At 40.6% G+C, this 13,634-nt stretch overlaps 1 protein-coding gene across 3 annotated transcripts in view; it reads left to right on the plus strand.

Moving 5' to 3' along the window:
• The first annotated feature begins 3,500 nt into the window (after positions 1-3,500).
• tmtc2a (transmembrane O-mannosyltransferase targeting cadherins 2a) overlaps positions 3,501-13,634 on the plus strand; it is a 50,206-nt gene continuing 40,072 nt past the window's right edge. The window contains exon 1 of one of the 3 annotated variants that reach the window (XR_001776200.2): positions 3,501-4,016. Coding sequence is in view for 1 of the 3 variants with exons in the window: in XM_008400628.3 (XP_008398850.1) it covers positions 3,934-4,016 (83 nt within the window). In the remaining 2 variants the exon portion in view is untranslated. The remainder of the gene's footprint in view (positions 4,017-13,634) is intronic. The other 2 variants (XR_014086013.1, XM_008400628.3) reach the window with 2 other exon arrangements.

Below are 13,634 nucleotides of genomic sequence, written 5' to 3' on the forward strand. Positions count from 1 at the left end.
AATGCAATTATACTTAAAAATATATAAAAGTATTTCTATCATGTTCTTCTCATATTTAGCTTTTCTCCTAAGGATTGGTATCCCATTTTCCCCCCCATTTTCCCCCCTTCTAATAAAAAAAAACCCTTCAAAGCCTGTTTGCGACATTTTTCTTTGCTTCCATGAACAAAACAAATGATCCTTCTCAAAAACACCACGGCTTTCAACAGTAGCCCATGTTAATTAGCCTGGTCTTCCAAAGTTAGCCCCTAACCCAAACATTCATCATGTCCCGTCCAGTTCGGGACGAAGTTTACTTTCTTCGTCTTCCTGGGCAGAATTGGGAAGGGGCGGTTGCGCTGGGGTGGATTTTTATTCGGAAGCAGATTGCAAGTGGCTGCTGCTCTGCTGCTGATATTAATGGCATCTATTTTTGTGAGACCAGAGCGAAGCAAAGCCCCGTCCCTCCAACCCTGATTGTCCGTTTCCTGTGTGATGTTTATCTACCGGGGTGGAGATGCCGCCGTTCCGGAGTGAAAATCATCGTGGAAGCAACCGCTGCTCGCTCTGAACCACTCATGTTGTAAAAGATGGTCACTAATGAGAGCAGCAGAGGGGTCAGACGTGTGGTAAAGAACATACAGATAGAAGAAATCTGAGCTTTAATTTCAGTTTGCCATAGAATCTGCATTTATTCAGATATGTTTAAGGTGTTCATTTGTTGATGAGGTATTATTTCTGATAGGCTATTTGGGTTTTATGTATTTTCCCTCAGTTTAACATATGGTCCAGATTTTTGAGATTTAGAAGTTTTGTTCATTCTCATAGGTACTGGTCTTGCATATGTAATAGTTTTATGTCAGATTGTTATCTTTCCTCACTTTCTGCTTGATCTTGTTCGGGGTAATGAGTGTTTTTGGCCTACATACAAATGTATGTCTGGAAGTTCAATTTTGGTACCAAAGGAAAAACTTAGTTGAAATTAAATTGAGAGTAATAATGTCACAATGTGCTTAAAATGTTACATTTTCCATTTTCCTTAGTCATTTTTATGCAACACGTGTACATAGAATGACACTGATAATGTAAGGGATATTCTTTTAGGGGTTTTTTGTTGATAGTTTGCAATCTGCTTGCATTTTCTATGTCACTTTGCATGAAACATGTAAATTCCCCTTTGAGGTAAATAGTTTAAAGATAAAGACAAAATTTTAATTGTTCTTCAATTTAAAAATCTAATATAGCTAGTATATAAACAAGCTACCTGGTTTCGGGAAGCCATGTTGCTTTCTCGCCTTTTTTTTTTTTTTTTTAGTTGGATCAACGGCAGAAATCGCTCTCCGTGGGGAAAAGGTCGTAAATCTAAGTATAAAACATAAAAGTTTTGATGTTATGTGGTCTCATGACAAAACGTAACACTAAAAAGGCATAAATAATTTTCAAAGAGCTGCATCCAAAATGCCTGTTCAAGAAAACTGAGGATCTCATTGTACTTTAAGTCTAATTTAACACTCGATCCTTTCTTTGTTTACTTAACTTTATTTTGTGGATGAATTGATCAGGTTGCCTACATTATCTTGCGCGTTGTCGTTTTTTTTGTTGGTTTTTTTAATGCTATATAACAAATTTCCCTCAGAGCGACAATAAAAGTCAGAACTGAAATAAACTGGTCTGTCTCTGTTCTGAATCACGGTTTGATTGTTTTGGCTGTTTGGGTTTTTTGCCTGACTGGCCGGTTCTGTAATCAGTCCCGGACCATGAGAGGTGATGATAAGCAGACTCTTTCATCTTTTACATTATTTCAAGCATAAAACGTAACAGAACAGCTCTTAATAGGCAAAGCATGTACATTCATGTCGAAGATGTCACACGCAGACGTAAGAAAAGAGATTGGACTCAAGTCAAATATGTAACAAGGTTTCTTCATGAGCAGAACAATATGTGGTTCGAATAAGGACAGACACTTCCTAAAACCACATAGATTAAACAAAAATATATTCACAAAGTCTGTTTTGGGTTTTTTCAGAAATTAGTTGCTAGATCACACTGGTGTCATAATGACATAATGTAATGCTGCCTGGTTAGGAAAGAGGCATTTTACAAATATAAATGCATCTGTATCTTGATTTCTTCAGTAATCTTTTCATCACTTATGCAGTTTGCTGCTATACATGGAAGACTAAAATGACTAAACGTAAACATGTTTGCTCGTCTGTTAGGTTCTCTGTCTAGAAGAAACCCAACAACAAATGTAACCTATGAGGTCTTATTGCCTCAGAACACAGATAAATTCAAATGAAGTCGCCTACACATCTAACAATCGGGTCCAAAAGCACTGCGACCGTTTCTCCTGAGAAACCCAACAGATTCCACGAGGTCGAGGTCACGCTGTATTCTGAATCGGGTCACTCCTACAAACGACTCTAACCTCCCCTTCGTGATGCTCCGTCGCCGTCTCGGTAAATTCTGAGCCGACACCTGTATGCGCCACACAGGCCGTCATCAACCATCTGTTTTCTGTTTCTCCAAAGCTCTGCGGTGCATTTACGCCCGCCGGAGCTCCAACTGTGGGACAGGTTTCCGGCCGGCTGGTAGCCAGCGGGACCAGGTTGCGCCTTTCCAAGCCGATGCCCGCATACATGCAAGCCATAGGCTGAAAGACGAAGGTTCATTCATCATGCTCAGGACCCCCTCTGTTTAGCCTCTGCACAGAGACGACGGGGTAGGCAGAGGGAAAATTAATCAATATTTATAATTCGTTATACGAATGCGATAATGTGAAGCCAGGTCTTCTCTGGCTCCTCGGCATTTAATTTAAATTGATTATGAAGCAGAAAAGTGCCCACGGCTTTTTGCTAGTCAACGTAAAGTAACTATACGGATTCATGGAAGTCTATATATTCACCGGGAATAATTCTGTTCGGTTGAGGTACAATATGAACCACTAAAGCTACAGATGAACCACTAAAGCTACAGATGAACCATTAACAGAGACTCAAAGAAAGGCGAAAAACATCCACTGATCTACAGAAAACAACCGAAATGTACAAAGCAAGACATTTGGAACAATAACAAGAATATGGCATTACTAAATCTGGGTCTAAACAAACAACAAGAAAATAATCAAAAGATGTGACAGCTACTTGGAAACCTAGTTCTACAAAGTGTGACCTATGGGGTTCCATCCATAGCGGTCTGCCAAGTAAAATTGAAATAAAAAAACACTGGAGTTGGAGGTTGCAGTGTAACATTGTGAAATGCTTCAATGGATGTAATGTTTTTTGTAAGGAAACTGTATGAAATAGCTTATTTTCAAAATATGTCCACAATATATCACAGATTACCAATTAATGTGTCATGAATTTTCTAACATTAAAAAGCTCCGCTTTAATTGTTGAAATTGGAAATAATTCAACATTTTAAGTAAACGGAGACATGATTTTAAACCTGTTCCCTAACCCCTCCTCTCTTCACATTTGCCCCACAGCCGCCGCCTCCTGCTGCTGCTTTTGTGTACGGTGTCGCACCGTAACACGGTACTTCCAAGAACAATCTTCAGTGCGCATGCTCAGTCTTAGCTGGGAAAAACCACATGCGTCTTCCTTCCCCAGCCTCTGCTCCAGCACCAGAGCAGCGAGAGAGAGAGAGAGATGCGCTCATTGACGACACGGCGGCAACGAAATGCGCACAGCTCCGCTCCCGGTCCGGGGATAGCAGAGCCCTGACCCGCAGCTCTCTCACCGCGATGGGTTAGAGGGGACATGGCAAACTTTGACACACTTTGCTGGACACAGCGGAATCATGCCCGGAGATCCGTGCTGCCGAGCGGCTCAGCTCAGAGCACAATAACAGAGGAGTGAGAGAGGAGGAGGAGAGGGAGAGAGAGAGAGAGAGAGAGAGCCGATTCTATTTTCTGACTGTTTCTATTCCGTTTTTTTTTTTTGGCTTTGAGAGATGATCACGGAGCTGGTGTGCACCGCCGTGGCTGTGGGTCTCTATCTGAACACGCTGGACGCAGATTTCTGCTACGATGACAGGTAGGGTTCGCCCACGGAGCGCAGCAGCATCACCGCCCGCTCCTTCTGTTTTTTGTTTTTTCTCTCCTGTCAGTCGCTCTGCGTTTGGAGGGGGACGACTGGTTTGCCCTCACCTTTGCTGCTCACATGTCTTTTTGTAAACACGTATAAATCGTAGCTTTTGTTGTTGTTGACTTTAGAGAGAATGGCTGATTTTTCTGTGGATTACTGAAAGAGGGAAAAAAAACACCTAACTGGAATGTGTTATATTGCATTTTAAGATAATATATGATTTTTCTTGACAAAACTGAAATCCAAATACGCCAAGAAATTAACTTTTTTTTTTATATATAACAAATACGTGTTAACACATTATAGTTATGGAAGCCCACAGTAACATTTTTGCTGCAAAAAGTTGTGATCTACATGCAGCCTGCTGCTCAATCAGCGATGCTCTTTGTGTTGAAGCTGCTCAAACATGCCTGCTTCAACAATGCCCTGCACTCTGGGGAATAAAGCTCATTTAAATCAGAGGAGGTAGTTTTGCACACAGCTGCATGAAAGATGTCCACTTTTTTTTTTTCTCCTTTTTTTTCCGTGGAGGTCCAATCAGAATAAAAAGTTGCTAACATGGTGAGCAGGGTTAATCATCCAGTTTAAGAGCCTTATTGAGAAAGTAGTTTTTTTCCCCCTCCAAGGCAAAGCAGACTTTGACAGCTCAAATATTAAGGCGTGACTGAAAATGTGTCAAGGTTAAAGAGGTTCTGCTTACTGCCCTAAAATTTAAGAAAGCTAAGAAGTCAGCGTAATACATTGCTGATCTCTTCTTATAATGGGTGTTCTCTTATTTAAATAACTTTATCATAAGCAGATCATATCACCTGGATATACTGATGTCAGGCCTAACAATACTGAGCGGTAAATTGACCAACGCTGATCGTCTCTGCCATGGCACCTGTTAGTCTGTATTAAATTTGAGGCCCATAGCATTGGTTTCAAGGAACTCTCCGAAACAAAGGGTGAAGTAGAAAGGGAATATTTCATCGTCCAATTTGATACATTATAGGCATGCTGCATGGCTAAACACCAGTCAAGGTGCCCATTCAGCTCATGATGTACTGCTGTATCGTCTTATGCATGTGGTTGCACAAAGCCTTTTAAAGTAAAACAGAAGAAAAATCTGAAAAGAGTTACAGAAGACGTCATGGATAAGTCGTACAAGCTTTGTAGCACAGATTACCAAAGTTGGGGTGGTAAGGAATCATCGAGTCTGATGTCTTGAGATGCCCTTGAGAAATCAAATTGCCCCGATGAAAAGATATTTATGCTTTTATGGTCTTTTGGTGAAAAACTAAGAAAAAAAAAATTATAATGATTAGTGTTGCCAGTTTCCTTCAGTGCTGTCCTGTGGTTGGGAAGCTATCAGTCTTTCACAATATCCCTGTCAAAGAACCATTTGGGAAGGTTTTATATGCTTACCTGGAAGGCGGATTACTCTTCTGATCATAATTGTCCCTCTATTATTAAATGTGAAATTACTAATATCCAAGGGTACAGGCAGTGAAAATGATGCCCCTTTTCCCCCCCGTATTCTTGCGCTCTTCAGTCACAGGAAGCTCTCTGGCCAATGTCTTGAGACACCCTTTAAAGGTCAAACTGCTCCACTCTCTGCTGCTGAGAACTGTCTGTGACCCCACTGTAAGTTAGTGGAGTCCGAAGAGGAAGAAAGAGGGATGATGGTATAGTCGAGGATTCCGTACGCCGTCTTTAGTTACTTCACACCTCATCGTTAATTCCAGTAAAAACGCCCAAAGGTTATTCATCCATCAGCATCGTCCACCCAACTCCGAGTCTGTCAGAGGCGCAGTGGGTGACAGATTACCTGGGGCGTCCCTCCGCCCACTTTAGACTGCACTCTCGTTATACCCTCTCAGGGAAAGTTCAGAATCCGCCAACACTGAGTATCTATCAAAGTCAGCATTGTAATTTGCACTCTGGGGGACAGACATGGGTGTTTTGGTTCAGCACTCTCAGACGGAGGAGGCTGAATACCAATCAGAGGTCTGACCTTCCGCGGTCGTTCATCAAGCGTCGTCCTCTCGTGGGGTCAAGACTTCTGTGCTCCCCGTCTCTTCCCTCGGGAATCTTAGGAGAGTTATGAGCAAAAGGTTAAGGCGAGAGACAGATTGAAATGGAAGAGAGTCCAACTAATCATCCTGTTCAAGAGCCGTCCAAACTGACTTACTTGATTGTAGATATCCTGTTTTATTCCCCACATCAGTCCCTTGCAGGAAGCTCATATGATCTTATCCGCACTTTAACTGATATAGTCAAATCCTTTTTACAAGGCACATCCCTCTGGACAAGATGGTGAAGGAGATAAGTCTTTATCCAGGCGGTCAGAGCTGCGGGAATGTTCTGGCTGGTTTCTGCTTACTCAATCATGTCAAGTGTTTTTCCTTGGCATTGCGGTGGGCTTGGCCAAGAGCTGCCTTGGCCAGCCGTAATCCCAATGAAAAGCCTTTGCGTGTGAAATGACTAAGTTTTACTGAAGCTAAGGGAGGACTCGAGTCAGGCTGTTTTTGATCTGTGGGAAGAAATGAAGACATGGTCTGCTGGTTTACTGATAGGCTTTTCTTGAGTTCAGCCCAAGGAACAGGCAGCTGCGTTTTGCTCATTGTTGACTTGAAGGTTGTGGTTTATTTAAAGGAGTATTTGATCTGTGACGTTAAAATCTTCATAACATACGGAAAATCAGCGATATTTAAGGCACACAACACTACTGCTTTTATGAAATGCACATTTCGACTAATAAATGCATGGCTCTGCTTAGAAAACCAAAGCGTTACTAACAGGACTCAACATAAAGGAAAAGAAAGAGAAGATAGCGCTGTAAAATGAAATGGATCCTGTAAATGGCTCTCCGCATTCAAAGCCGTGTCTCCAGAAACATCTGTGACCTCGGCAACATCAGAGTCCACAGTCGCCTGCCTGCCTCAGACATACATTACGGCTCCCCAGGGGGGGTCAATAAACGTATCTTAAATCTCGGTCTCAGAGGAGCAAAACTGTTTTAACTCTCAGATCAAAGAAGGCTGATTAAATTAAATATGCCACACACAAACGACACAGTACTCAGAGATGAGCGACTTTATACAAGTGCCCAAATCAAGATGGAGGATAACACAGATTGCGGGTTCCAGCCATCTGCTCTTTCTCCAATTTGGCGTTTGAGGTCAATCAAGATGTAATCAAAAAAAAAAAAAAAGAAAAGACCTTTCACTGCAATTGAAACCATAGTTCATCGACTTGGCACACTAATGGTTTGCGTTTGTGTCTTAATTGTGCACACACTGCTTAGACCTCTGGAAGATTTACAAAGTTCAACATCATTGCTGTGCGTTCTACCAAAAAACACAGGCGAATATCCAAGAAAAGCCTGCTTCTCTTGCCTCCCGCTTTTGTCCTTAGTGCAACCTTCATTTCACCTCTCGGATAAATCTATGCTCAATATATGGCTATATGCTCAGTAACGAGATGTTCATAAGTTTGTTTTTGTTCCAAGCCCAAGTCATGTCTCTAATAAGTCTCTAATAAGTCTCTAAAAGGAACGTTTCTTTTATGGGTTGCATGCCATCAAGCCTACTTATTACGCCTCATTGCTATTGGTTATAAATTATGGGTCACAGGATTCCAAAACACTTTTCCTGACAAAATTCCATAGTTTTCTAAAGAGGGAAATTTCAGAGTTCTCGATCCTTTTTAATTACTTAAAGTATATTTTCAAAAGTTCATCGTGAACTCAGGGCTCGAGCGTCCGCAGTGGTCAGGTTTGAAAATGAAACCAAAACAAGTAGATTCATGAGACCAAAGGGTCCAAATGGAAATAACCGATTAATCTACGGGCGGATGGAGGGATGATGCAACTTTTAGACAATGGGTAACGAAAGCTCTCTGTTTCAACATCAGCTATCTGCTTTTGGCCTGATTGGGAGCACTTGATGAATAACGTATGTTTACAGGTTGCAAAACCAGTAAACATAGAAATTTTTGTGGTCAAAGTTCAAGTAAGTACCGTTGAGTGAGTCATCGTTGAGTAGAGAGTACGTCCATTGCCACATCTGTTCTCAATGCCCCTTATGTCTTTTTTAAGGTTTATTCTTTAATGGTGTATATTTACTAGACTGAAGTGGATTTCTTTAATTACATACATCCATGCAAGTTGTTAGTTTGTCTTGGAAAGTGCCATTGAGATGACTTTTTTTTTTTTCAAATTGTTGACAAATGAGTAAATTGAATTACATATATAAAATGGCTGTTGATGGCTCCTTAGCTGGCCAGAATTTTACAATAAGATACAGACAGCCAATCACTGTGATCAGTTTCAGCCTTACCTATGAAGGCTGCCTGGAATCCCATTGCCTCCAGTGGAACAATTATCTAAACCCCCAGTTGCGTCCCAGTTGCGCTGAGGCTATTTGAGTGCGCTATTTGTTAGGAGCAGATAAATATTGAGAGATAAAGTAAGTTAATAAAAAGGGTGAGCTCAATTGCTTTGACAGAATTATGCGTGTTGTAAAATTAAGGCGAGACAGCATGTCAAGAGGACTTTTCTCCCTTACCTCTTTAAGATCGCCCGACGAGAAAACTTAAGTGAACTGTGCGGGGCGGAACGTCGATGAAAAAGCTATTTATGAATTACAATTTAAGGATGGTTTTTTTTTTTTAGCGAGAGTCTTTTAAGCAGATTTACATACATAAAGGATTGCGTGTCCACACAAAGAAAGCGTGGCATAAAAAAGCGTGGCACGGGAGTAGTAAAAGATTTTCTGGTGGAGTGTCACCATCTTTTGTGCTGTTTTCGCCGTATTTAAACATAGACATGTGGTTTTAATTCGTGGTTATAAAATAAAATAAAAAATGTTGCTAGTGCTGTCTTGTGTTTGTAGTATGAGTCTCTTTAGATTTGGGGTGGAGGGATTAGACCATCACTGAAACAATAGAAAGGCAGGAACAAAGGATCTCGCCTTGATTACAAGCAGATTCAACCAACACAAGCTTTGTGCTCAATTCCTCTGACAATGTGGCTTTGGGACTTGCTTTCATCCTCTAAAAGGAGGATTTAAGACCCACTGTGCATCTATTGGGAGCATTAGAATTCCTTTGCATAGCATCTCAGCTCAGTATGTTAGGAAAGAATAACGGTGTCGCCGAGAACAAGAGCAAACACATCTTTGTCTGCTGTTGGGGCTTTGTGTTATAATAGCAGACAAAATGTCCTTTGGCAAAATTAAGTCTTGCGAGACTTGTTCGTGTTAAACAGGAAGTAATGAGGCATGTTCAAGGAGGTTATTTTACTCAATGTTTTTGGAACATTGTCATAATTTAAAACTCCCTTTACAATGTATGCCAACTTCAATATGTAACTTTAGAACATTGAAGACATTTTTCTTTCCTGCAGTTGGAGATCCTTTATTTTAAAAAAAAAAAGCTGTTTTAAAATGCGTTGAGAGATTTAAGATAGATTGCATTAAGATGGGTTGATGATTGCTGATTCAGCCGAATATTCCACTCTACCTTTTTGCTGTGAGATTATAAAAGAGCAGTCGCTTTACTGTTACTAAATTAAAAAAAAAAATAGCAAATACAAAATAACTTTGAGTTGACATTTTAAATTGTCTTTAGAATTTCACATTTACGATTAGCTTCACTAACTTTTAACAGGAATCTGTGTGTACGTTTCAAGATCTTTCAAGTATTTTTCCAATCAACAATGTTTTTTTTTTTTTCTTGCTTTTTTTAAAAGCAAGAAATATATATTGGGATTATCAATTTGACATCCTTTACTACACCTCATTCTTGTTGCTGAGGGTTTTCCTTGACCAAATAATGAAAAACAAGTGATCTTGACTTTTTGACAACTTGAGTGTCTAAATTTGGAACATCTCCAGATCTTTCAGACATTATCTTTTCCAAATGAGTAGCTTTACGAGATGCAAGATGATCTTAAATAATAAGTAGTTGTTGTTTTTCATCCGTTGATATTTGTCAGAGTGTTCTCCTACTTAGACAGAAAGATTGGGTTTGTTTATTTTTAGGTTGCCACTCTTTGTCCCCTTGGATCTTAGTGACACATGAAGCTAGTTAAGGGTGTTGCTCACCCCTGGCTGGCCCTAGTGCTCTGCCGGCCGCAGTCGCCCTGCTCAGCTGCCAAAAAACACAGCCACCAAACCTCAATCTCATGACCCCCGTTGTATACAAACCGTGTGTGTATTCCTAAACATCGGTAACCACAGACGGCAGCACTTACACAATTTTCCAGCTGCCTGCGACATGCACATTCCACGGGCTTACATATATCACGTCGGGGGTTTTTTTTTTTTCCGGGTGGATGAAACTTTCCAAACTCCAGATAAAGTGCTGTCATTTCAGTCGGACCCAAGTTTCGAATCTGGCCAACTTGTTTGTCATGCTCTTCTGTAACCGAGAGCTTTAATTGTGTAAAGGGGATTAGAGTACAGTTTCCACCACAGTGCACTAAAAGTAGCATTGCAAGCAAAGATGCTTTTTGTGGCATTGGATTACACTTAGCATCTGGCATTCACTTTCTCTTTATAAACTGGATGGGTGGACCTGAAGCAGCTTACAGCAGTTGAGGCGTAATAGAAAACCAAACCCAAGCTGAGGATCAGACGAGTCGTGAGAAGTTACCCCTTTTTGATCTTTTGTAATCAATAACCGTAGAGTATCATCTTTCAGTGACTGCAGTGGATTTTTTTTCCCCCTCCTCTTTAGCCGGGAACAGCTGCCACAACATAAACTCAAGCATGTCACACTTGACAAAGCGTTCATGTTTCACCGCACAGCATCAGTCGTGAGTGCGAGAAGTGAGTTCTGACAATCAGCAGCCAGCCTGTGAGAATGTGAACGCGATCCGTTCTTGGATGTGGAAGTGTGTTTTTTTTTCATATGTGCTGACCGCTGACAGCCTTTTCCCCCTGTTGAGGCTGTCAGTGGTTGGCAGTTTAAACCATCAGGTGGATGGATCATTCTCGGCCTTCAATATTGCGGTCGACCTGATAAATGAGTTGTGCTGGATCGGGTTTTTTTGGGGGGGGATTTGGTGGAACGTTTCAGTAGGGCGATGCGATTGCTGCATGAGAACGTCTGACGTGAGTCGTACTCGGGTGTCTTTTAACGGTCATAAGAGAGTCGAGCACTATGGTGAAGCGTTTGCAGAAAGATGAAATTGAGAGCACTGCATTTTTTTACATTTGGCACATTACAACCACAAAATTATATGTATTTTAATGAGATTTAGCTGACAAAACGTAGTGCAGTTGTACTAATATTGAAACAAATTATACACAGGTAGAAAGGTGACCTCTGAACTTGTTTCACTACATTTCAATCAGGTGTATCAGGAAAAAGTGTCTGAAAACAAATGCACTCCACACTTTTTAGATGTATTTATTTCTTTTTGGTAAAATACTTCAACATAATGCACAATCATTTTCCTTCCACTTATGCTATTTAATCTGTACAAAATACACTGACGAGTTCGGTCATGATTTAACAAAACGCTAAAAAGCTCATGGGGTGTAAAAACTTTTTATTTAGTGCATCAACACGCTGTATGCACGGAAGATTGAGGGCAACAAACACTTTTTGTCTCAGAAAGAATCTGAGATCATTCCATTACCAGCTTTTCCTCAACTGATACAGAAAACAAAACTTACACTCCGCATATTTTTGGAGAAATGCTCAGATTACATCACGCAAGTTTTCATCAAAAGTTGACGCTATTCAGATTTCTCTGAAGGGCATTTTCACGCAGATCTGGCATGAGGAGAGACTGGGGTAGTTTAAGGTATCATGAGAATGTCTTTTTGGACCAAATGTCTTGGACCTTCGACTGATCCCCAACAGGAAAATTGTTCAAACCATACTTCGTTCTACAGCAGTAAATCACAGAGACATGAAGAATGACACACGCACGCACACACACACACACACACACTCCGCTTACAAAAAAGGCCTCGGCCAAGATTGAAATCCGCCTTACTCGGAGGTGTCAGTGCTAACCACTGCATTCATCATTGTCTTGAAAATAAGGCTTATCATTATACCCCATTAGAAGATTTGAAAAATAAGACTTGCAGTTAAACGCTTTGGCTGCTTTGGGTGTTGGCACAAACACGGCCCGCACATAAAAGTTTGAGACAAATATTTTTGAGCCGTCATCATTAGCCGAAGAGGGAACTTTTCCCCGCAATACGCCTCGCGCATTTAACAAGAGACGTGAGCGTTTTGCTCACGAGAGCGTAAATATTTCCAAACACACCTATCATGAAATGAGTTCAAATCTTAATGCCTTTCGAGATGCGCCGAAACTCTCGTTCCTCCCAGCGTGGGATTCTAATTTTTAAGTGCGAAAAAAAAAAAACCCTACAAAGATTCACTACCTTGGCAACTTTGGCTGTAAACCCTGACTGAGTGCCTCTGAAGCCCGTTCACTCTTCATACGTGGCTAAACTCCGGCTTGTAAAATACTCTAATATGCATAAAGAATTCTGGGTCAAAACTGAGCCAGCTGGAGGGCGCCTACTGTGTGTGTGGTTTGGGGAAATCAGTTTGTGATTCACACCTCATAAAAACGCTGGAGGTGGAGAAGGAAAGATATGGTGTGAGGCTGGAGGGATTTAAGTCTCCGGGGAGATCGAATGACAGCCCTGCTTTTTTTCCTTTCTTTACCTCAAAGGTACAGGTGTAGTGTTGGGGTCCTTAGATGAAGTGGCAGGGGAGTGATTGCTCTGGCGCTCTGCAGTCAGAGTTTAATTGTCTTTGTCAAATACCCACTTGCTTGCAGGATTTAAAAAGGTCAAAGGTCGTATATATATCAAAACATGCCCATCATCTGTTGGAAGCTTTTGATTTCAAATGTTGTGCTGGAGAAATTAATTACCCCACATAACATTTCTACTTTTGCATTAAAGGTTGTGGTTGTTGCTGGACAAAATGTAAAAAAAATAAATAAATCATGTTTTATCTATGGAACTACATAAAAGGTATATGGTTTGGTCATGTGTTCTCATTTGCTACACTGCAAAAACAAAATCTTACCAAGTAATTTTGGACTGGTTTCTAGTGCAAATATCTTAATACACTTGAAATAAAACAACTTAAATGCAACTTTTTAGCAAGAGAGAGGCTTGTTTTAAGTAAATAATGTCTTACAATTGGTGAAAAAGTACTTGTTCCATTGGCAGATAAATTAACTTAATAACATGGGAAAAATGTCTTGTTGCAAGTGAAATAATCTGCCAATGGAACAAGTATATTTCATCAATACTAAGGAATTATCTACTTAAAACAAGCCCCTGTATCTTACTGAAAAGTCTTTCACTCTGGGGGACAGAAATCAAGTCAGTTTTGTCTCATTTCATGTTCTAGAAACTAGACCAAAAGTACTTGGTAAAAACTTGTCTTTTGTTCGTTCACTTTCTCCCAGTACTACTATTGGCGCCCAATGGTAAAATAAAAAAAAATAAAAATAAAAAAAAAGGCACTTACTGTTGAAGTCACTCAATCATTCTCTCCTGTTAGCTGAAGGAAAATAGGAAGAAGCTATGCTGCTGT

The sequence above is a fragment of the Poecilia reticulata genome, chromosome 23 (genome assembly GCF_904066995.2).
Source record: "Poecilia reticulata chromosome 23, P_reticulata-male-v2, whole genome shotgun sequence".
Lineage (NCBI taxonomy): Eukaryota > Metazoa > Chordata > Actinopteri > Cyprinodontiformes > Poeciliidae > Poecilia > Poecilia reticulata.